At 43.4% G+C, this 24,347-nt stretch overlaps 1 protein-coding gene across 6 annotated transcripts in view; it reads left to right on the top strand.

Moving 5' to 3' along the window:
- The window catches only part of GRIA3 (glutamate ionotropic receptor AMPA type subunit 3), a 220,481-nt gene that overhangs the window by 96,885 nt on the left and 99,249 nt on the right, over window positions 1-24,347 (top strand). For all 6 annotated transcript variants that reach the window (XR_006283713.1, XM_037909102.2, XM_037909101.2 and 3 more), the window contains exons 5-7: window positions 15,734-15,787; window positions 17,827-17,988; window positions 23,322-23,489. Coding sequence is in view for 5 of the 6 variants with exons in the window: in XM_037909102.2 (XP_037765030.1) it covers window positions 15,734-15,787; window positions 17,827-17,988; window positions 23,322-23,489 (384 nt within the window). In the remaining variant the exon portion in view is untranslated. The remainder of the gene's footprint in view (window positions 1-15,733; window positions 15,788-17,826; window positions 17,989-23,321; window positions 23,490-24,347) is intronic.

Raw genomic sequence — 24,347 nt, 5'->3', positions numbered from 1 at the left:
CTCAGTAGCTATAGGACTCTCCCTAACAGCTCAAGCTGTTTTCAGCCCTCTTGAAGAATGATGTGGTCCCCGCCCTTTAGCATGCCTATAAATATTAATATCCTACCAGATGATCACTGTGGAAAGCTCCAAAGGAAGGGGGGGAAAAACCCTGGTCAGCCCCGGTGGAGAAAATTCTCCTGTATCACAAATATGTCACTCAGATTCCAGCCTGAGTATATGAATGAGGCTCAGTCCATTTGGGGCCAATAGATTGTTTCTGTACCATATACTCTCTCAGCCAGACCTGAGGAGAAAAGAGTAGGGTTGGGTACCCTATAGCTTATTTGATTTATTGACCTGCTGTATGTGGAGTCAGGTGTAAAATCAGCTGTACTGTTCAAACAGAACTGCCAGACTTAGAGATCACTGCTGAGTGCATTTAATGTGACATCGGATGTGGCTGAGGGTCCCTGCCACCTCAAGGTTGGCAGCTTGCCATCCTGTGGAAAATTTGGCCCATATTATTTGTTTGTTTTGCTGTTGAAAAACATCATACCATACCAGACAGCTGCAGCGGCACAGGAGCCAGCAAGCAGAGCTGTAAACAGGGGAGTTTGAGTGGGAGTTCTGCTGGAGGAGAAGGTATTTGTGTTTGGTTTTGTATTGGTAGTATTTGTATGTGGAGAGGCTTGTAGGGGCTTTGTGCTGGGAGAGAAGCTGAGCCCTGATTAGGGGGCGGGGCTTCTCTGACTAGGGGTCCTATAAAGGTTTGTAAGGGGCGTTTGTATTGTGGTGCTTGTTTGGGGTTTGTTTTTCCTGTGGGTGGTGGTGTTTTGGTGTGGTTTGTGTTTCCCAGATTAACAGGATTTAGGTGGGAAGGATATAGAGGCAGCAGTGGCAGTGACTCGTAGCGGAAGACACAATGAAGATGACTGGACGTGGAAGCTGCGGTATGTACATGATCCTGGAGGGGGTACCTGGTAAGAGTTTTGTCTGCGTGAAATGCCGTCTGATCGAGCTGATGGAGGAAAAGATCCGAGGTTTGGAAATGCAGGTGGAAAGTCTGGTAGAGTTTAGGAAGGGGTTTGAGCAGATTATGGGGCAAAGACATGAGGTATCTGAAGGGAAAAAGCTCAGACTTGCAGATGGAAGCAGGACTGAGGAATTCTGAGGGGAGACTGCTGGGTGAGGAAAGTGGTCAGTGGAAGCATGTGACTAAAAGAACTAGGCAGAGAAAAAGACGGGCTAGTGAAGGAGAAATAGAGCTCAAGAACAGGTTTGCAGAGTTGGAAAATGAAGAAGGGGCTCAGCAGGTAGTCACTGAAGGTGGAAGGGCAAGAAGAAGAGAAGAGCGGCTAGCCCTATAGGAAAAGGGGAAGAGTCAATGGAGCCTATACCAAATATGAGCCCCAGGAGGATACAGGATGGGTTGAAGAGGATTACAAGGGAGAATAGGAATGGAAAGAACTTGCAGCCAGAGGGAATAGGGGATAGACTGGAGAATAGCACCATCACCAGGAAAAGGCAGGTCTATGTGATCGGGGACTCTTTACTGAGAAGAATAGACAGGCCTGTAACCAGAGCTGATCCAGAGAATAGAAGGGTGTGCTGTCTTCCAGGTGCTAAGGTACAGGATGTAGACCTGAGGTTGAAAAGGATCCTAAAGGGAGCAGGAAAGAATCCCCTAATTGTCCTTCATGTGGGAACAAAGGATACAGCTAGATTCTCGCTGGAAAGTACCAAGGGAGACTATGCTAGGCTGGGGAAGACGCTTAAGGAAATCGAGGCTCAGGTAATCTTTAGTGGGATTCTGCCTGTTCCTAGAGAAGGGCAACAAAGGTGTGACAAGATTATGACTATCAACAGATGGCTTAGGCAGTGGTGCTATAAGGAGGGCTTTGGGATGTATGGCCACTGGGAGGCATTCATGGACAGAGGACAGTTCTCTCGGGATGGACTTCATCTGAGTAGGGAAGGAAATAGACTTGTAGGATGGAGGCTGGCACAACTGATTACGAGAGCTTTAAACTAGGAATTTGGGGGAGATGGTTGGGAGATGTCCAGGTAATCTCCACGCCAGATTTTAGCATTGAGAGGGAAGAAAACAAAGTAAGAAAGGATACAGCCGTGGGTAGGAGAATGTATATAAGAAGGAAGGGCAGTGTGGATACCAGTCTAATAAGTTATACTGGCTGTAGAATGATCATGCCTAATAGGGTACATAATGTGAGCGAGGCCAAACAGCAAAAATTAAGATGTTTGTACACCAATGTGAGGAGCCTAGGTAACAAAATGGAGGAACTAGAGCTACTGGTGCAGGAAGTGAAACCAGATATTATAGGGATAACAGAAACATGGTGGAATAGTAGTCATGACTGGACTACAGGTATTGAAGGGTATGTGCTGTTTAGGAAAGACCGAAATAAAGGTAAAGGTGGTGGAGTAGCATTGTATATCAATGATGAGGTAAAATGTAAAGAAATAAGAAGCGATGGAATGGATAAGACAGAGTCCTCTGGGCAAAAATTACATTGGGGAAGAAAACTATTAGAGCCTCCCCTGAGATAGTGCTTGGGGTGTGCTATAGACCGCCGGGATCTAATTTGGATATGGATAGAGCCCTCTTTAATGTTTTTAAGGAAGTAAATACTAATGGAAACTGCATGATCATGGGAGACTTTAACTTCCCAGATATAGACTGGAGGACGAGTGCTAGTAATAATAATAGGGCTCAGATTTTCCTAGATGCGATAGCTGATGGATTCCTTCATCAAATAGTTGCTGAACCGACTAGAGGGGATGCCATTTTAGATTTGGTTTTGGTGAGTAGTGAGGACCTCATAGAAGAAATGGTTGTAGGGGATAATCTTGGTTCAAGTGATCATGAGCTAATTCAGTTCAAACTGAACGGAAGGATTAACAAAAATAAATCTGCAACTAGGGTTTTTGATTTCAAAAGGGCTGACTTTCAAAAATTAAGGAAATTAGTTAGGGAAATGGATTGGACTGAAGAACTTATGGATCTAAAGGCAGAGGAGGCCTGGGATTACTTTAAATCAAAGCTGCAGAAGCTATCGGAAGCCTGCATCCCAAGAAAGGGGAAAAAATTCATAGGCAGGAGTTGTAGACCAAGCTGGATGAGCAAGCATCTCAGAGAGGTGATTAAGAAAAAGCAGAAAACATACAGCGAGTGGAAGATGGGAGGGATCAGCAAGGAAAGCTACCTTATTGAGGTCAGAACATGTAAGGATAAAGTGAGACAGGCTAAAAGTCAAGAAGAGATGGACCTTGCAAAGGGAATTAAAACCAATAGTAAAACATTCTAAAGCCATATAAATAAGAAGAAAACAAAGAAAGAAGAAGTGGGACCGCTAAACACTGAGGATGGAGTGGAGGTCAAGAATAATCTAGGCATGGCCCAATATCTAAACAAATACTTTGCCTCAGTCTTTAATGAGGATCTTAGGGATAATGGTAGCATGACAAATGGGAATGAGGATATGGAGGTAGATATTACCATAGCTGAGGTAGAAGCGAAACTCAAACAGCTTAATGGGACTAAATCAGGGGGCCCAGATAATCTTCATCCAAGAATATTAAAGGAATTGGCACCTGAAATTGCAAGCCCATTAGCAAGAATTTTTAACGAACCTGTAAACTCAGGGGTTGTGCCGTATGATTGGAGAATTGCTAACATAGTTCCTAGTTTTAAGAAAGGGAAAAAACGTGATCCGGGTAACTACAGGCCTGTTAGTTTGACATCTGTAGTATGCAAGGTCTTGGAAAAAATTTTGAAGGAGAAAGTAGTTAAGGACACTGATGTCAATGGTAAATGGGACAAAATACAACATGGTTTTACAAAAGGTAGATTGTGCCAACCAACCTGATCTCCTTCTTTGAGAAAGTAACAGATTTTTTAGACAAAGGAAACGCAGTGGATCTAATTTACCTAGATTTCAGTTGGGCGTTTGATACGGTGCCACATGGGGAATTATTAGTTAAATTGGAAAAGATGGGAATCAATATGAAAATTGAAAGGTGGATAAGGAATTGGTTAAAGGGGAGACTACAACGAGTCCTACTGAAAGGTGAACTGTCAGGCTGGAGGGAGGTTACCAGTGGAGTTCCTCAAGGATCAGTTTTGGGACCAATCTTATTTAATCTTTTTATTACTGACCTTGGCACAAAAAGTTGGAGTGTGCTAATAAAGTTTGCGGATGATACAAAGCTGGGAGGTATTGCCAATTTAGAGAAGGACTGGGATATCATACAGGAGGATCTGGATGACCTTGTAAACTGGAGTAATAGTAATAGGATGAAATTTAATAGTGAGAAGTGTAAGGTTATGCATTTAGGGATTAATAACAAGAATTTTAGTTATAAGCTGGGGACGCATCAATTAGAAGTAACGGAGGAGGAGAAGGACCTTGGAGTATTGGTTGATCATAGGATGACTAAGAGCCTCCAATGTGATATGGCCGTGAAAAAAGCTAATGCGGACTTGGGATGCATCAGGAGAGGTATTTCCAGTAGAGATAAGGAGGTTTTAGTACCATTATACAAGACACTGGTGAGACCTCACCTGGAATACTGTGTGCAGTTCTGGTCTCCCATGTTTAAGAAGGATGAATTCAAACTGGAACAGGTACAGAGAAGGGCTACTAGGATGATCCGAGGAATGGAAAACTTGTCTTATGAAAGGAGACTCAAGGAGCTTGGCTTGTTTAGCCTAACTAAAAGAAGGTTGAGGGGAGATATGATTGCTCTCTATAAATATATCAGAGGGATAAATACCGGAGAGGGAGAGAAATTATTTAAGCTCAGTACCAATGTGGACACAAGAACAAATGGATATAAACTGGTCATTGGGAAGTTTAGACTTGAAATTAGACGAAGGTTTCTAACCATCAGAGGAGTGAAGTTTTGGAATAGCCTTCCAAGGGAAGCAGTGGGGGCAAAAGATCTATCTAGCCTTAAGATTAAACTCGATAAGTTCATGGAGGAGATGGTATGATGGGATAACATGATTTTGGTAATTAAATATTCATGGTAAATAGGCATAATGGCCTGTGATGGGATGTTAGATGGGGTGGGATCTGAGTTACTACAGAGAATTCTTTCCTGGGTATCTGGCTGGTGAATCTTGCCCATATGCTCAGGGTTTAGCTGATCGCCATATCTGGGGTCGGGAAGGAATTTTCCTCCATAACATGGCTGGACCACCTCTAGGAGAGAAAGGATGGCTCATGCCTATGTAAAAGTTTTTGACCATTGCTATAATTCCCTCCAGCTCAACAGCAAAAAAATTATCGCCTCCTCTTATGGGGCATTCGCCTTCTGAAATAAAAACAAAACAGTGATATTTAGCTTTTAAAAAATACTTAAAATAAGTAACACTGATTGGTCCCCCTCACCTATGCCACTCCTGCCTGCCTCTCCATATTTTCCTCTTTTCTCTCCGTTCCCTCCAGGCCACTTTTGCTTCCTACTCCAGGTTCTGTGGTTTCCCTCTGTCCCCTATTTCCTTAGCTCTGCCCCACTGTTTATGTTCACCTAATCCCTCTACTTCCTCACTGCTCTGGTTTCTCACCAGGTCCATGCCACGCCAGCTCTTTCTCTTCTGTTCCATCTACTCTACCACAGTTTAAGGACAGACTCCTCACACATACCCTTCCCTACCTGACAATTCACTGGTCTCCCAGTCATTGATTTTCTCCTCCCACCAGCTCCAACCCTGAATCCTCAGGAAGAAAATGAATAGGTTAATAGTGACCTATTGTCTGGACCAAATCATAAGTAATTTTAAAACTGAGTCAAAGGGTATGTCTACACTACGAAATTAGGTTGAATTTATAGAAGTCGGTTTTTTAGAAATCATTTTTATATAGTCGATTGTGTGTGTCCCCACACAAAATGCTCTAAGTGCATTAAGTGCATTAACTTGGCAGAGTGCTTCCACAGTACCGAGGCTAGCGTCAGCTTCCGGAGCGTTGCACTGTGAGTAGCTGTCCCACAGTTCCCGCAGTCTCCGCCGCCCATTGGAATTCTGGGTTGAGATCCCAATGCCTAATGGGGCAAAAACATTGTCGTGGGTGGTTCTGGGTACATGTTATCAGGCCCTCCCTCCCTCCGTGAAAGCAATGGCAGACAATCGTTTCACGCCTTTTTTCCTGGGTTACCTATGCAGACACCATACCACGGCAAGCATGGAGCCCGCTCAGTTCACTGTCACCGTACGCCTCCTGGGTGGTGGCAGACATGGTGCTGCTTTGCTACACAGCAGCAGCTCATTGCCTTGTGGCAGCAGACGGTACAATAGGCCTGATAACCATCGTCATCATGTCCTAGGTGCTCTTGGCCGCGTCCGTGAGGTAGGTCAGGAGCGCCTGGGCAGACATGGACTCAGGGACATAAATAGGAGTGACTCGACCAGGTCATTCTCTTTAGTCCTCCTGGCAGTCATATCGCACCATCTTCTGGCAAGCAGCCAGGAGATGAGGATGGCTAGTAGTCCTATTGCACCAACTTCTGCTGAGCAGCCAGGAAATGAGGATGGCTAGGAGTCCTGCTGCACCGTCTGCTGCCAGCCAAAGATGTAAAAGATAGATGGAGTGGATCAAAACGAGAAATACACCAGATTCGTTTTATATTCATTTGCTCCCCCCTCCCTCCCTCCGTGAAATCAACGGCCGACAATCATTTCAGTGAGGTCTGTCAGGGGCACCTTGAAAAGTTTAATGGAGATTCAGTCCTGCCTGGAATACCGGGGGAGGGATAGCTCAGTGGGTTGAGCATTAGCCTGCTAAACCCAGGGTTTTGAGTTCAATCCTTGAGGGTGATATTCTGTATGACAGTTGTTTTTGTTTCTTCTTGATGTAAAGCCACCCCTTTGTTGATTTTAATTCCCTGTACGCCAACCCTGTAAGCCTTGTCATCAGTCGCCCCTCCCTCCGTCAGAGCAACGGCAGACAATCGTTCTGCACCTTTTTTCCATGCAGACTCCATATCATGGCAAGCATGGAGCCCGCTCAGATCACTTTGGCAATTAGGAGCACATTAAACACCACGCGCATTATCCAACAGTATATGCAGCACCAGAACCTGCCAAAGCAAAACCGGGCGAGTAGGCGGTGTCAGCACGGTGATGAGAGTGATGAGGACATGGACACAGACTTCTCTCAAAGCACGGGCCCTGGCAATGCGGGCATCATGGTGCTAATGGGGCAGGTTCATGCGGTGGAACGCCGATTCTGGGCCTGGGAAACAAGTACAGAAGGGTGGGACCGCATAGTGTTGCAGGTCTGGGACGATTCCCAGTGGCTGCGAAACTTTCACATGCATATGGGCACTTTCATGGAACTTTGTGACTTGCTTTCCCCTGCCCTGAAGCACCAGAAAACCAAGATGAGAGCAGCCCTCACAGTTGAAAAGCAAGTGGCAATAGCCCTGTGAAAGCTTGCAACGCCAGACAGCTACCGGTCAGTCGGGAATCAATTTGGAGTGGGCAAATCTACTGTGGGGCTGCTGTGATCAAGTAGCCAATGCAACCAAAGATCTGCTGATATCAAGGGTAGTGACCCTGGGAAATGTGCAGGTCATAGTGGATGGCTTTGCTGCAATGGGATTCCCTAACTGTGGTGGGGCCATAGATGGCACCCATATCCCTATCTTGGCACCAGAGCACTAAGCCAGCAAGTACATAAACCTCAAGGGGTACTTTTCAATAGTGCTGCAAGCACTTGTGGATTACAAGGGACATTTCACCAACATCAACGTGGGATGGCCGGGAAAGGTACATGACACTCGCATCTTCAGGAACTCTAGTCTGTTTCAAAAGCTGCAGGAAAGGACTTTCTTCCCAGACCAGAAAATAACCGTTGGGGATGTTGAAATGCCTATAGTTATCCTTGGGGACCCAGCCTACCCCTTAATGCCATGGCTCATGAAGCCATACACAGGCGGCCTGGACAGTAGTCAGGAGCTGTTCTGAGCAAGTGCAGAATGGTGGTAGAATGTGCATTTGGATGTTTAAAAGCACGCTGGCGCAGTTTACTGACTTGCTTAGACCTCAGCAAAACCAGTATTCCCATTGTTATTACTGCTTGCTCTGTGCTCCACAATATCTGTGAGTAAGGGGGAGACGTTTATTGCGAGGTGGGAGGTTGAGGCAAATCGTGTGGCCGCTGCTTATGTGCAGCCAGACACCAGGGCGGTTAGAAGAGCACAGGAGCGCATGCTGCACATCAGAGAAGCATTTTCATGGCTGACCAGGCTACGGTGTGAAAGTTCTGTTTGTTTCTCCTTGATGACCCCTCCCCCACTTGGTTCACTCTACTTCCCTGTAAGCTAACCACCCTCCCCTCCCCCCTTCGATCACCGCTTGCAGAGGCAATAAATTCATTGTTGCTTCACATTTATGAATTCTTTATTAATTCATCACACAAATAGGGGGATAACTGCTAAGGTAGCCTGGGAGGGGTGGGGGAGGATGGAAGGACAAGGCCACACTGCACTTTAAAACTTAAAAAATTTAAAACTTATTGAATGCCAGCCTTCTGTTGCTTGGGCAATCCTCTGGGGTGGAGTGGCTGGGTGGCCAGAGGGCCCCTCCCCCCGCCACGGTCTTGGGCTTCTGGGTGAGGAGGCTATGGAACTTGGGGAGGAGGGCGGGGCTGTAGCAGTGGTCTGTGCTCCAGCTGCCTTTCCTGCAGCTCAACCATATGCTGGAGCATATTAGTTTGATCCTCAAGCAGCCTCAGCATTGAATCCTGCCTCCTCTCATCACGCTGCCGCCACTTATAATCTTCAGCCCTCTCTTCAGCCCGCCACCTCTCCTTGCATTCATGTTGTGCTTTCCAGCACTCTGACATTGTCTGCCTCCACACATTCGTCTGTGCTCTGTCAGTGTGGGAGGACAGCATGAGGTCAGAGAACATTTCATCGTGACTGCATTTTTTTCGCCTTCTAATCTTCACTAGCCTCTGGGAAGGAGAAGATACTGTGATCCTTGAAACACATGCAGCTGGTGGAGGAAAAAAAAGGGACAGTGGTATTTAAAAAGACACATTTTATAGAACAATGGGTGCACTCTTTCACGGTAAACCTTGCTGTTAACATTACATACAAAGCACATGTGCTTTCGCTACAAGGTCACATTTTGCCTCCCCCCACCGCGTGGCTAACCCCTCGGCCCTCCCCCTCCCCCCATCACGTGGCTAACAGTGGGAAACATTTCTGTTCAGCCACAGTCAAACAGCCCAGCAGGAACGGGCACCTCTGAATGTCCTCTTAAGAAAAGCACCCTATTTCAACCAGGTGACCATGAATGATATCACTCTCCTGAGGATAACACAGAGAGAGAAAGAACGGATGTTGTTTGAATGTCAGCAAACATACGCTGCAATGCTTTGTTCTGCAATGATTCCCTACTACATGCTACTGGCCTGGCGTGGTAAAGTGTCCTACCATGGTGGACGGAATAAGGCTGCCCTCCCCAGAAACCTTTTGGAAAGGCTTTGGGAGTACATCCAGGAGAGCTTTATGGAGATGTCCCTGGAGGATTTCCGCTCCATCCCCAGACACATTAAAAGACTTTTCCAGTAGCTGTACTGGCCTTGAATGCCAGGGCAAATTAATCATTAAACACGCTTGCTTTTAAACCATGTATACTATTTAAAAAGTTACACTCACCAGAGGTCCCTTCTCCACCTGGCGGGTCCAGGAGGCAGCCTTGGGTGGGTTTAGGGGGTATTGGCTCCAGGGCCAGGGTGAGAAACAGTTCCTGGCTGTTGGGAAAACCGGTTTCTCTGCTTGCTTGCTGTGAGCTATCTTCAACCTCCTCCTCCTCATCTTCCTCGTCCCCAAAACCTACTTCCGTGTTGCCTCCCACTCCATTGTCAAAGCACAGGGTTGGGGTAGTGGTGGCTGAACCCCCTAAAATGGCATGCAGCTCATCATAGAAACGGCATGTTTGGGGCTCTGACCCGGAGCAGCCGTTCGCCTCTCTGGTTTTCTGGTAGGCTTGCCTCAGCTCCTTAAGTTTCATGCGGCACTGCTTCAGGTCCCTGTTATGGCCTCTGTCCTTCATGCTCTGGGAGATTTTGACAAATGTTTTGGCATTTTGAAAACTGGAACAGAGTTCTGATAGCACGAATTCGTCTCCCCATACAGCGATCAGATCCCATACCTCCGTTTGGTCCATGCTGGAACTTTTTTGTGATTTTGGGACTCCATCATGGTCACCTCTGCTGATGAGCTCTGCATGGTCACCTCTCCTGATGAGCTCTGCACTCACCTGCAGCTTGCCACGCTGGCCAAACAGGAAATGAGATTCAAAAGTTCGCGGGCCTTTTCCTGTCTTCCTGGCCAGTGCATCTGAGTTGAGAGTGCTGTCCAGAGCAGTCACAATGGAGCGCTCACAATGGAGTGCTCTGGGATAGCTCCCGGAAGCCAATACCATCGAATTGCATCCACACTACCCCAAATTTGACCCAGCAAGGCCGATTTCAGTGCTAATCCCCTTGTCGCGGATGGAGTAAAGAAATCGATTTTAAGAGCCCTTTAAGTCGAAAAAAAGGGCTTCATCGTGTGGAGGGGTGCAGGGTTAAATCGATTTAACGCTGCTAAATTCAACCTCAACTGCTGGTGTCGACCAGGCCCAAGAATAAGAGAGTCAGTTTCAGACTAACACAAAAAATGACATTGCTGCCCCCATCTTCTTCTTGCACTCCCAGATGTGCATACCATGATACTGACAATTTGAGAGAGATGTTCTTTCTGAGAACAAACACTGACCTTCCTCAGAATCCTCCCCATATTGTTCCAGTTCAACTCATTCCCAAGAGAGGCCTGTAAAGGTCAGCTCTGGGTGTGAACTTCCCTGTAGTAAGGGGGTTTCAGCTCCACTATTCCCATTTAGTTCCATATCTCTAAATAATACCTTTGTTGCACAAAATGATCTGTTCATGCTGAAACGCACGAAGCTGCATTGTATATTACATTCCGTCTAGACAGGACGTATTGTACTGTCTGAAGAGCACCACCTGCCTGAAAAGGAAATCAGGGCTTTTTGGTGTGTTTTTTCTTTGGAACTATGCTACTCTCTCAAACCTAGTTGATTTGTGTAGCCACATAATCATAAGAGCATGCTTTTTTCATCATTATTGTTAGAGAAATGCCAAGTGGTTTTGTAGCAATTCAACATAGAACAAATACAGCAAATTTAGCTAAGCTCTGTATTCAGCCTTGGAAAATTGCACTGGAAATTTACTGGCCCAGATACAACCTCTACTTGCCTACTTGTTACCATGGTGATTGATAATAATTATAAACAAATAGTGTTTTATGTACCCATTCAAAAAAAAGTATTCACCCCAGGCAAATGAGTGACTAGCAACTTGCAAGGCAGATGTAATCACTCAAAAATGGTACATAATCCAAGACTCCACTCAGCATAAATAGCATCCGGTCCTGCCCAATAGCTTGAGATGTTTATTCTAAAGCCAAGGACATTTTAATTAGGACACTTTTAGGTTTTTGTGCTTATTAACCGGTGACATATTTTAAGGGTTAATTATAAAAAACAAACCTCTGTTGCAACAGTATGTTAAACCTGACATAGTCTTTCTACCTACAAGATAAAATTAGGTAGGATCAGAATTTTGAATTATTCATGACTTTTTCTAACCAATTTTTCCTCCTCTCCTCCTCTTTTGTTCAGTATCAAATCTTCTTTGCGTTCCTTTCACTCAAGATGAAAGCATTATTAAGTCTAGGAAGTGAAACATCCCAAAGACATGTAGTTCAGTGAAATCCTTGTCCTGTAATCCTAACATTCTATTCAGTGCCAGTATTCAATATCCTCCTTCCTATATAAGCGCCACAATATATCAGCAGTTGATGAGATTTATTTGTTATACTCCTGCTTTCCTTCTTCATGAAAACCTTAAGCCATTCTTTTACTCCCTTAGGAGCCACATTGATGTGGGTGATTGGTTCTGCTATGCTTGCTAATCCAGCAACTCTTCTCTTCATTCAAATTGCTGTAATGTTTGCCGAGGGGATATGCTTGTTTAGGGTTAGGCTAGCACATGTGCTGAGTTTTAAAAGCATTATTAATATCTAATTATAATCTGACATGCTTGGGTAATGTCTGAATATAAATATTAGCAGGGTTTCTTCTGGAAACTGCTTTGTAAACTAATGCTTGAATTAAGCAGTTTGGCCGTTTTTTAGGGCAATCGGAATTATTTCTAGCCATTAATGGAGACAGGCTACTGGACTAGATGGACCTCAGGTCTGCTGGCTGGGAGAAAGGGAAGTGCAGTGGGGAAGGGGCTGATGGGAGTTGTAGTGCCCTGCTTTGCAGCACCATCATCCTATGTTTCCTAGTTGCTACATTCCTGTTGACTTCACTGGAAGCCCCATGCATGAGTTCAAGGGCAAAATATGGCTTTTAGTGCCATGGTGTTGTCTCTTCAGAAATATACACATTTCTGGTCAGAAAAAAGAAAGCTTCAATTATTACTAAGACTAAAATGTCAAAGAATGTTGCTCTTGGTTTACAAGTGTAAAATCCTTTGCCTCTAACCTTTCAAAAGTAACTCACCTCTGTTAATGTAAAATTCAAAATACAGAGAATTTAGTATGCAAATAGCATGTATGCCAAATGCATCTAAGGGGAGCATGCATATTTCCATAGAAAACAAATGTGAGTGCAGAAAAGCAAATGTTTTCTACCAATAGACCGTACACACAGTTCTCAAGAGGATCTGTCTAGCAATTTATTTTCAAATTGTTGGAAGTATGCAAATTCCTCAGAATTAAACGTGAAGTTAAAAGAAATGGCTTCTATTAAGAACAAGGCAGTCCAAAGAGGCAACTGGGAATTTAATAATTCAATCAAGTATTGTAACCGGCCCAGCAGTATATCTAAAGGCATCGACTCAAATGTCCGTTGAGCTTATCAAGGAGATAAGTGGCATTTTTGGAAAGGTGTCTTTAGAGTGTTGCATCTGGATCCTTTATCTGTCATTCATACAGAAGCCGGAGAGTTGTGATAATGTGGCATGCGGGATAGTTCCATTTAATGGTTGAGTCTACTCTGAAAAGGGTATGTTTAAAAGTGGCACCTTCTTACTCAACAGAGCTGCTCCCTGTGTGTAGTCAGTGCTACAGCTGATTTGTATAGCAACAAATATAAGTGTTGACTACTTGTTACTCCTGTTAGCACAACAAAACTAAAGGAGAGTGAGCTTGATTCTATCCTGTCTCATGCATAACCAGCAGGATGAACTCACTTGTAATTTCAGGATCAAATCCTTCCTGAAGACTATGGGGTTGCACTGCTGTGGCTGAGGTTATAATCTGAAGACAATGGGATTGCACAGATGGAATTGCAAAGTTACAATCTGACCTGCACAATTTTTATTACTGGTGATTCAACATGGGCGTAGGTGCTGGAACTAGGGGTGCTGCCACAAAAGTGGTTTCCAGTATATCCTGGGTTTACAGTTTGGTTCAATGGCTCTCAGTACCCCCACTATAAAAATTGTTTCAGCACCTCTGAACATGGAGAGTGCTTTTCTTCCCTTCTCGACATGCGCCAAGTGGTATCAGGGCTGGCTTGTGCGTCTGGCTTGCCAGACAGGGGTAGGACCTAGTAACCCTCCTTTTTTCCCTACATATCACAACCCTTCAGCTTATGGTGCATTTCTTATCGTTTTCTTGTGTACCACACTGTCTGCCAAACTGCTCCACTTGCACATAGGGGTGCCTGCATGAGGCTTTTTTATCTGGCTGCATCCTCTTTGTCCCCTGTGCATCACCAGAATTCAGACCTAGACATACAGGGCCAGTTCTCGCCTTGTCTATGCTTGCACAACTGCAGTGGAAGTCAGTGGGAGTTGGGGGTTCTCAGCACCTCTGAAAATTGGGCCACCTTTACTTAGGTGATTAAATATAACCTTAGGAGCCTAACTGTAGGCACCCAATGTTGAAATGTCAGGACCAGCTTTCCCAAAGACACGTAGACATGTAGCAGGATGCCCCTCGGTTTGATTTGTGCCCTGCTGTGGTATAATTGTGATAGTGACATTTTAATCAGCACAAAGTCAGCTGATGGATTGTTTCACGTATCCCTAATGTTCTCCACAAACGAGGAGCAAAGTAAACAGGAGCCAACTAAAAAGTGTGTCAGGAAATCGAGTGTTACCTATTTACTGAGCAGATATAATTAAGCGGATACCAAAGTTTGACAGGGGAGATGCTATGAAAGCCAAGGTGACTTTGCCAGAGTTAGGATTCCCCATTGCACTCTGGGTGTGCTTGGCTCTCATTTATGGTGGTAGGGCTTTGCCCTTGCACGTTCCCCTGGTGAAAGAGAGAAGCTTAAGCCTCACTGGCAAAACTCAGCTGTTGCAGCATCTCAAACCACTCTGCCCATGAGCTCCTGGGGGCCTTCTTTGGCTGCACGGCTTTCCCTTCCCCCTTTGCCAGTCTTTGCTTTTCTCCTCTGTTTCCCTTCCTGATTGTAACTGATGCTGAGCGTTGATAATGATGGTGGCAAAACTGCCTTACCTTACCTCTCTCACACCTGCGTTCCCCTTTCCCACAAATAAGGTACCAAGTCTGTCACTTTATAACAACTGCAGAGGTTCCAGACTACCAGCAGCAGCTTGCTGTTGTCTGAGAACAGAGTGGGTATAGTACAGGCAAGGGAAATATGAACATGCTCACTTTTTACTCACAGAAATGACTGCACTGAAAAAACGCACAACCAGGATCTTTGTATGACTAGTGGTCACTCAAACAGCAGATGGCAAATATTGTTCCTGTCTAGTCTAGCAAGAAATAACACCAAGAAATCTAATAAAATGAAGCTGGCTGAAATCATGTAGAGAAGAACAGTTGTTTGATAAAATTTTCCTATGAGAATTTTTTTCTTTGAAGAAGTGAAATAATTCATTCTGAGACTGGAATCCATAAATAACTGCTGGTTAAAAAATTATTTCCCATGTTCAGTTAGCAATGTACTTATCCATTTATGATAGCATTTGTCTGTGCTACCGTTAAGCCTCTGGAGGCCATTGGTCCAATTCTGCTTTCCTTATTTCTGACAGTTCCTACTGACCATTTTGAACTGGACTCCTCAGTGGCTACACAGGCCACATGATCCTACTGTGGCCTCATCTCTTCTTGAGCTCTCAATTATATTCTCTCTAGTAACCTGTTGGTTCTGCAATTCCCATCTGCTCTGCACCCCACTCGGTCAGAGAATTCCTACCTCTCCCCAGTTAGCTGCTTGGATGCAGGGGTTAGTTGAGATGAAGGGGAGATTGATGATAGAGACAGAGCTGGTTGGAGGACTTTCACATAAGGGCCTCACAAAAGCTTCAGGTAGCCACGAGCTAGGTCCCAGTTGCACGAATTATTAATAAACCAAGTAGTGGGCATAGGGGTGACCAGATAGCAAGTATGAAAAATCGGGACTGGGGTGGGAGGCACTAGGTGCCTAAAAAGACAAAACCCTGAATATTGGGACTGTCCCTATAAAATCAGGACATCTGGTCACCCTAAGTGGACAGTATATGGGCCCAATTCAGCCTCCAATGAAGACAATGAGATTTTGCCATTAATTTGAATGGAAGTGGGTCCTGTGTTCCTAAAATGTTCATGGTTTTTGGTTTTTTCCTTATGCTTGTTGAGACTCATTCTCTTACATTGTGATACATGTTGTTTCTTCTACACACAGGTTGTAATCCTTGGTAAACATTCCAGAGGTTATCACTACATGCTAGCTAACCTGGTAAGAACTTTTTCATCAGCAGAAGTATAACTAAGTTTTAGAGGGTAATATATTCTATTTAGGTTGTGTCAGCTTTAATCAGCTAAGAAGGTAATGCATGAAGGAGTGCCTGGATTTTGAGAAATGACTTCAGTAAATACTAGAACTGGTATGTAATAGTAATTTCTACTCAATTACACAGTCTTTGTTTTGTGTAAGAAGTTCATATCCTTTACTAATTTAAAAATAACAATTCAATTATATGTTCTCCACTAATTTATATCTCTTAAATAACTCACTAGATAATACTAATCTTCTGTATAACAGATTTTAAATTTAAACACTATAAAAATAATTACATTTTATTTGTACATAATACAAGTGATATAAAGAACCAAATTAAAATTTGTAATTCCATCTAGTAAAGTGGCCAGACTATTTAACAACTCATTGGCTTTATATAGGTAGAACCTCATTGCAGAGTTAGTACTTTATACATATTCATTGACCAGGCAGAAGACGGTATATTTTTATCCATATTAAAAATCCACTTCTCCACACTATAACTGACTTTTCAGATATTTCTTTGATATTTTTGAAAAGCCATCAGCTAGACATGCTGTAGAAAAGGGTTATAATGTAGTTGATCCTGCAGAAAGAGTCATTTTTAGCTTCTGTGTGTGGAAAGTGTTCTTCTAAAGTCATATCACACTTTCTAGTTAGTAATCCTACTTTGTAGAAGAGTCTTTATAATGATTTTTTCTGTGTATGATTAAAGCAGGTTAGATGAATTTTAAAATGCCATTTTCATTATAAATACTGTGCGGCTTTAAAATGTGTCATTGTGCATTATGGAACTGATCCTATTCACACTGACTACAGTGTACCTTGCATAAACCAAAAAACAGTGGGCTTAAATTGCTACTACCTTGTGCCACGCATAGCCATTTACACTTCTGCAAGGTGACTGCAAACTGCTACCCAATCGACTTGCTTTCTATATCCACTTTGCGCAGGAGTAAATGACAATATGAGGCATAGGGCAGTGGAGAATCAGGCCCACAAGGCTTGAAAGTGAAACATTAAGGTAAATATTGTGATAATTAACACTGCACTGTCTGGTGTGAGGATCATGCTTTGCCACAACACAGCAGTGAGAACAACAAGGGGCATCAAGGAGCCTCTGAGTCACAGAGCTTCTTGGCACTCTCTCCTAAAAAAGGGGGACTGTTAAGCATTTCCTGCTCTGCTGGCTGGTGCAAAGGAGGTATTGGAGCCAGGCCCCAACTTTCTTTTGGTGTGGTTTTCACCTTAAGGGTGTTAATAGTGGCTGACTCTTCAGCAGAAGCATCAAGGAGGCTCCTTGCACCCCATCTCCCCTTTACCCCCAACCTTTAACACATGCACAAGGTGCAAGAACCAGCTATAGCAACCTGCATGGAACTTGGAGGGAGGAGTACAGGTTGCAGAAGGAAAGAGTTTGGAAGAGGCACTGAGAAGCTATTGGGAATGCACGTAGCTAGAATGCTACCTGCAGATGCAGCATCTCTGTAAATAGTTCTCTTAAGGAAGAGGTAGTTTAGTTTTACAATCATGGAATCCTTTCACATTATTATCCAGCATGCAGTATATGAAATAGTAGTTATCATCTGACGTTACATATTTTAACAAAAGAGTCTGAGTAATTCATTAATCCATATACCAATCAGTCCTCTTCTTCTGAGCTTTATATGTAATATTGTGTACCCTTTTTGATGTGTTTTGGATCACATGGAAACTTTGCCACACTGGAACAAGCCAGTGTTCCATCACAAAGGTCTGGAATCCATGTGTTTCCAAATTCCATTTTATTCCAGTACTACAATCTACTGCTGCAAGAGATTGTCCCCTAGATAGGGTATCTTCTACTAGCGGCAGGGAACTTTCATCAGTTTCTTTTGTGCTAAACTAGCCAAAGATTAAAAAATAGCATCTTACCAGAATGTTTGTCTTTAAAACTGAGCCAAGTTGCAGACACTTCGTATGACACTGATTCTTGTTTTCTGCACATATTCTTCCAGGGTTTTACAGATATTATGCTGGAGAGAGTAATGCATGGAGGCGCCAATGTTACTGGATTCCAGATTGTTAACAATGAAAACCCAATGGTTCAACAGTTTCTACAACGCTGGATTAGACTGGATGAAAGGGAATTCCCTGAAGCCAAGAACTCTCCATTAAAGGTAAAATTTTGTTGACAGTGATGGAAGCCTTTTGCATTGTGTTCAGCAAAAATCAGATTCATTTTTAAATATATACGTATATGGATTTTCTCTGCTCAGAATGAGTCAGAACACTCACTGCCAGACAAAAAGAGAGAGAGATTGTTAGCTGGAAACATGAAATAAACACATAATGGTGGACTCTGAGGCAAAGAGCCCCATCCTGCAGTCATTCCACATGTAACACTGCCACTGACCTCAGTTAGAGAGGACTGAAAAATATCCCTTTATTGTATGGAAGTATAGATTTGGGTCCAAACTACGTAGCACTGGGCAATTCCAGCTGCAGAATGATGTAGGATTGGACTCATGATGGGGCCACCATGAACCCCTCCCAATATTCCCATTAGGGAATGGAGCCCCAATAACTCCATACAGCCAATTGCTCTTATAAGGAAATACACTGTTATGCATGCTAGGCTATTAGACGTCTACGAACCATTTTCTCTGTATGTTTTTACCTGCTGTGTTGAGGCACATAATATAAACATGAACATGATTGTACATAAATATATCTATGCACAGGCTGAGGTGGGTAGGAGCCTGTTTTTACATTGTCTACACACTTATCTTCAATTATGTCTCACCCAGTGAGAGGTGTTTCTCCTCAGGAATGAACATTTGCAATGAGCATTTGCCATGTCTTTTTTATTTTTCTTTCGCCTTATGTAAAGGACTATTTAACGTCCCGTCTTTACTGATGGTTGACTCCTCAAGCAAGTGCACAACTTGTGTGATGCTGTTAACTTGACTCCATTTGTGTTTAAGATGCCTTAGTTGTTGCTATTGCTCTGCTGTGGAATCTCATATACAAGTGATCTTAATAGTTGCCCAGGTATCTTCTACAATAAAATCCTTCTTCATGGTTGTCAAAAGAACTCAATAACACCATGTCTTCCAATTCTTCACTGTGCAGGTAATTTTTGTCTTGGCAAAGTATCTACAAACAACATTCAGTAAAGAACCATGTGCCACGAACTGGCAGTGCTGTCACAGATCAGAGAGTTCTTACAAATACAATGCAGGCTACCCACTGAATGCATGGTTATTTAGCACCTAGTCATACCAGCAGCAGTGCAAGTAGAATCCATTTCTTACCAGTACCGGGGGCCACCAGCTAAGGGGGGGCACATGACTTCCTCATATGGCCCTCCATGTGACTCCTCCCCGCCCCGCCCGCAGCCTGGGGCCCCCACACTCTCCCCATCCCCTTCCCATGAGCCATCCCACGTTACCTGAGGGGGGGCTCTGTCCTCCTCCTGCTGCGTCAGAGACTTGGGAACCACAGCGGGGAAAGGAGCGGAACGTGGTCAGTCCCACCCCAGCAGCTCCTCTGGCATGGCTCTACCATTCCCAGCCCCGCCCCCTGCCCTTCCACACAGCTGCGTCTCCTCTGCCGGAGGACAGGGCTGTGAGGGATGGGGATGGGGGCGGTACAGCTGCCGGAGGGGCTGCCAGCTCCTCCTGTGTCTTTACGGGACGCCGTACCGGCTATAAATATCTTGCTGGTACGGCGTACCAGACCATACCGCCGTACTTGCACTGCTGCATATCAGACAAATAAATTGATTTTGGGATACAAAGCCAGTCAAAACCAAAGGTAGACTTCCAGCTGAGCACTGCATTGTTAGTGAGCATAAAAGGTACAGGAGACGCAGCTTGGTTATCAGAATCTCTGTTTGTGCTTGTATTGCACGTGTCTGGATAAGCGGGGTGTCTTCAGTTTAACAACTTGTGTCCATAGCTAGATGGGGTGATATTGCACCCTGTTGAATAAGGTCTAGTAGAGCATGAGGGGTAGTAAAAAGCATTATAGTTCCTCTAAGGTATATTTGCTACTGGGTTGTTGACTACCCAGTGCCACTTGGATGTGAAGTGCAATCTGCTTCATGATGACTTGGAACCATAGCCATGGTAGTTTGGACTGTCAAAGAATCGGAATGATTCCCCCTTTACCACAGACCTGCTGGGGCACATTGCGGTTTTCACCCTTTTTACCGATGTATCAGGAAACCTCCATCCACTATTTCCCCCCCTAAACATGTACGGCAGTTCTGGACGTGTCACCGATTGATCCCCTTCGTTCTCCATGTTACCACGTCCCTTCAGCAGGCCTGGCAGAGTTGTCTAGGTGGGGTAAGCTGGAGAAAGCCCCACACAGACTCCTGGGGGGTTCCAGGACATAGCTATACAGCATGTCTTAGATGTGCTAAAACTCACCCTCGTCTAATGGACTAAAAAGGGTATTGCTAGTAACAGAATCACAACCTGTTAATACCCTCCCTGATTTTTTCTGTCTCTTCGTTTTCTTCCCCATCTGTAAAATGGAGGTGATGATATTGACTTACCTCCCCAGCAGAGGGTTTTGTTAGGGTTCATCAGTCAGTGTTTGAAATCATAAAGGGCTAAACGAAGTACTTAGTATTATCATCATGCTCTTCCTTTCTCCCTTTCTCTTTCTCTTCTCCCTCCTCCTCTAATGGTTAGGTCTCCTCTACTGTGCCTATTGACATAGGTGAAAGGGGGAATCCTCCAGTTCCAGAAGAATCAGTGGCTGACAGACGAGGATGGTTCCACCAGTACTTATTCAGTGCAATGTAGCATAATTTGACCAATAGAGGAGGCCTCAAAGTCTGTCACTTCAAAGCAAATCTCCTTGGGGGAAGCTCATCCCCACACCTATACAAACCTTATAGGAGGGATGCTAAACCTGTCTACCAGCCATCTCATAGCTGAAGCTGTTCTTCTGTCTTCTCCTTAATTTTTACAAGGAAAGAAATTTCTTATTCCTTTACTGCATTTTATATTAATGAAATGGCCACTTCTTCCCTAAGAAACCTAATGATCTCTGCTGTTTTACCAGCTCCATCTAACCATTTCATTCCAAGCTGACACCAAACTACTCGAAGATACACTCCAACAACAGGATTTCGCCTATCATGAAGGGCCCCTGCATGCCTCTATCTGACACAGACACACTACCACTGAAGAGTCCATGGGGGGTAGATAGCCAGTGTCCCATAAAACAGGGCTAACCCTGATGTCCCCTATTAATTACAGAGCCAGAAGCACCTGTCACTTTAGAGGAGCTTACTGGAAGATACAGGAGTAAAGGGAAATATCATACTAGTCTTAAAGCTCAGAAATATATGATGTTACCCTAGGCATATTTTAATCCAGTCAAAAGCAATTTACATTGGGAAAAAACTTATTCTCTATCCTTTAAAAATAATCTTAGATAGATGGTAAAACACAGAGATTGCATTACCTTTGTACAAATGTACTGCTCATTATAGAAACTTACACAGTATTTATCAATCAGTCAAAAAGCATACTTAAAAAATGGATGTACAATATTTTTGATTAGGGAATAAAATTACCTAGAGATTAAAGCCCTGATGTTTAATTTATTCTGTATTTTATCAGCCTTTCCCTTCTCTCCCTCTCTTTCTTTTCTTTTTCTTTGCCTGCTCATGCATTTGAAGTAGAATTCGAATAAAGCAGAAAATTAGATAGCTCTTTTGGCATAGCTTGGAAGGGACTGCATTTGGGTTACCGGCAATTGATCCAGTCTACTGAAAAAAATTATCGCCATGCAGGCATTATGTAGTGTTAGATTGGAAAGCTATTACAAGATTTTTTTCATGCAAGAATAAATATCTTTTTAAAATATCTGATTCTGTGTTGTTATGTGGAAAGTGTTGTGTAATATTTGTTAATGTATGAGAGATAGAGAGAGCACTGCAATGCCAGAACCACAGGAAAAAAAGGTGAGGTAGACAAGGATTGAAATAAGCAGCTGCATCCAGCTAATCACAGCTGTAAAGATGATCTCACCATGAAAAGGGCAAGGCAGTCAAGTGTTTATAAACAGGACCATAATTTAAAACTTGGGAAGAATGGCTGGCACAAAAAAACTTTTCCCTGACACTAGTTGTGCTTTTTTTTTTTAAATCAGGTGTGTTTCTCTGGATCTGCAGGCATAAACGCACACACCCTTGCAGTTTTGTAAATGTTACCATATGTTTTACATGGTTATTATCAAAATGGGCAGCCTCCCACCATAAGAGCAAAAACATTTTTCAATGTAGTAGCCACCTGGGGTTTTATTCTCCCCTATGGGATAGAAGTAACTGCCGTTGAAGTCAATAGGATTTACTCATGTCCTGTAGGAGAGCAGCTAAAAATGCTATTGAAATCCAAGATTCCATCCTTCCAACTAGTGCATGGGTAGTGTTTGTTTGTTTTCACACCAATGTAAGTCAAATGGGATGCAAGGGGGTCTAAATGATCATGCCGTAAGTAAGGTTTGCTAAGTACCAGGAGACAGGTGAGCATTCCGGAATGTGCATACATGCACTAGATTCTTTTTGGAAGTCAAATATTTCTCACTCATTTACATACAAATACTCTAGAGATAGGATGGGATCTAATGATGCAGCAGCGTCAAAATGAGGTCCTACAGATGTTTGCAAGATTCAGTTTTTCAAGATTACAGTGGAACTCTATATACAGCATTTAAATGTAATGCTGATCCTGTGCACACAATGTAGTCTAAATCCTATGCTCGTCAGGAGTGCTTAGCCAGAAATTAATAGCTCGGTGTCCAGAGGTTGGGCCAGTCTCTAGCGAAGTACAGTTTTCATATGAATCAATGAATATGAAAAAATACAGACACGTCTCATAAAGACATTTGTTGCTTATGAATAGGGCATGATATCAGATTTATAACCTAAGTAATGATTGTAGTTTTGTACAATATAAGGAAGTAGTGAGGGTGAGGTTGTTTTGGGGCTGGGTTTTTTGGTAAGAAAAGTAAACCAATTTGTGGCTGGTCATGGATCCTAGCTAATCAGAAACATGGGCCAGACAGAAACAATTAATGTTAATTTTAAATTACTCCTAGCTCTTTGAGTTGGTTAGCTCATTTTAAAAAAAAATCCAAGCAAAACTCAAATATGAGTTGTAAGTTGCAGTTGGTTACAACATGGCCTAGCATTGCATTATAGGTCTTCTTCATCAACCTGCTTTAGATAGGCAGCTCTCCAATTAAATCTAGTCAGTACTTTACAGAACTATAAACTATTTTTCTATATACTGTAGAAAATCATAACATTTTAAATTTCTTACTTGAAATATATGTAATTGTTAAATGACATGTGACATATGGCTGGGGGTGAAATTGTTGCTGCTCTAAAAACATTTTAATGGGGGAGAAATAATTGACCTTTATAAACCTGAGGCAATTTCCAGAGTGCAGTTTGTCACAATTATTTTATTTGCATCAATTTTAGTATACATCTGCCCTGACCCATGATGCAATACTAGTCATAGCAGAGGCTTTCCGCTACCTCCGAAGACAGCGTGTTGATGTTTCCAGGAGAGGTAGTGCTGGAGACTGCCTAGCAAACCCTGCAGTGCCCTGGAGCCAAGGAATCGATATAGAAAGAGCACTGAAAATGGTAAGGGCAAACGTACCTAACCTATTGAACAGGAGTATCGCATTTTTACAACATATGTCTTTAAAACAACAACAAAGGCTGAGTATCTCCTGAGCACCATTTTTCAAGGGCACAATGAAGGAAGCAACTTTCAAAAGCTACCTGTAAATCTGCATGGGCAGCTTTGCAACAAATGCACTTGTAAGGACTCTGTCTGTGCCAAATGGAGCAGAACCCACATCCTTCTACTCCGTAAGCACAAGGCCTTGGTGCTGAAGCTCACAATTACTATCCTGTACCTAGGCCAGTAAATAGGGTAATGACAAACACGAGAGTGGTCTGACATCCCATCCAATTAAGGGCCATGGCGACATGTTCAGTGTGTTACACACGTGCCCTCTTCCCCATGGCCAAAAATTTGTCTTCTAGAATTCAGCGTTCATAGGAATTAAAACGCGACAACTGGGCATCAACTGTAATAGCTAGCCAATGTGACACAGTGCCCACTGTACTGTATACTAGCATCTCTGCAAATGGTGGTGTTAAAAGCTTTGCGAACATATTCTGAGGCTAGGATATAGGCTGACCTATTTTGAGGTGAAAAATGTGGCCCAAAATAAAACAGAACTGGGTGAACAGTTTATCCTCAGGCGGTGTATTGTAAACCACATATATATTATGAGCATATGTACCTGTGTATGTTTATCTATATATCACACCAGTCAAAAACCAGCTTCTGTTTTTTTTCTAAAAGTTGCACAAACAGTATGATCGACTATGTTAACAGATTGCAGGATTTCTGCATCAGCCTGAACCTTAGCCCTGCATCCTGCCTCACACCTGCTCTCTGAACCCTAACATAACCCTATTTCCAACTTG

This window comes from Chelonia mydas, chromosome 9 (assembly GCF_015237465.2).
Source record: "Chelonia mydas isolate rCheMyd1 chromosome 9, rCheMyd1.pri.v2, whole genome shotgun sequence".
NCBI classification, from domain to species: Eukaryota; Metazoa; Chordata; order Testudines; family Cheloniidae; genus Chelonia; species Chelonia mydas.
The sequence above is the reverse complement of the archived record's forward strand: the minus strand, read 5'-3'. Positions and strand labels throughout refer to the sequence as shown.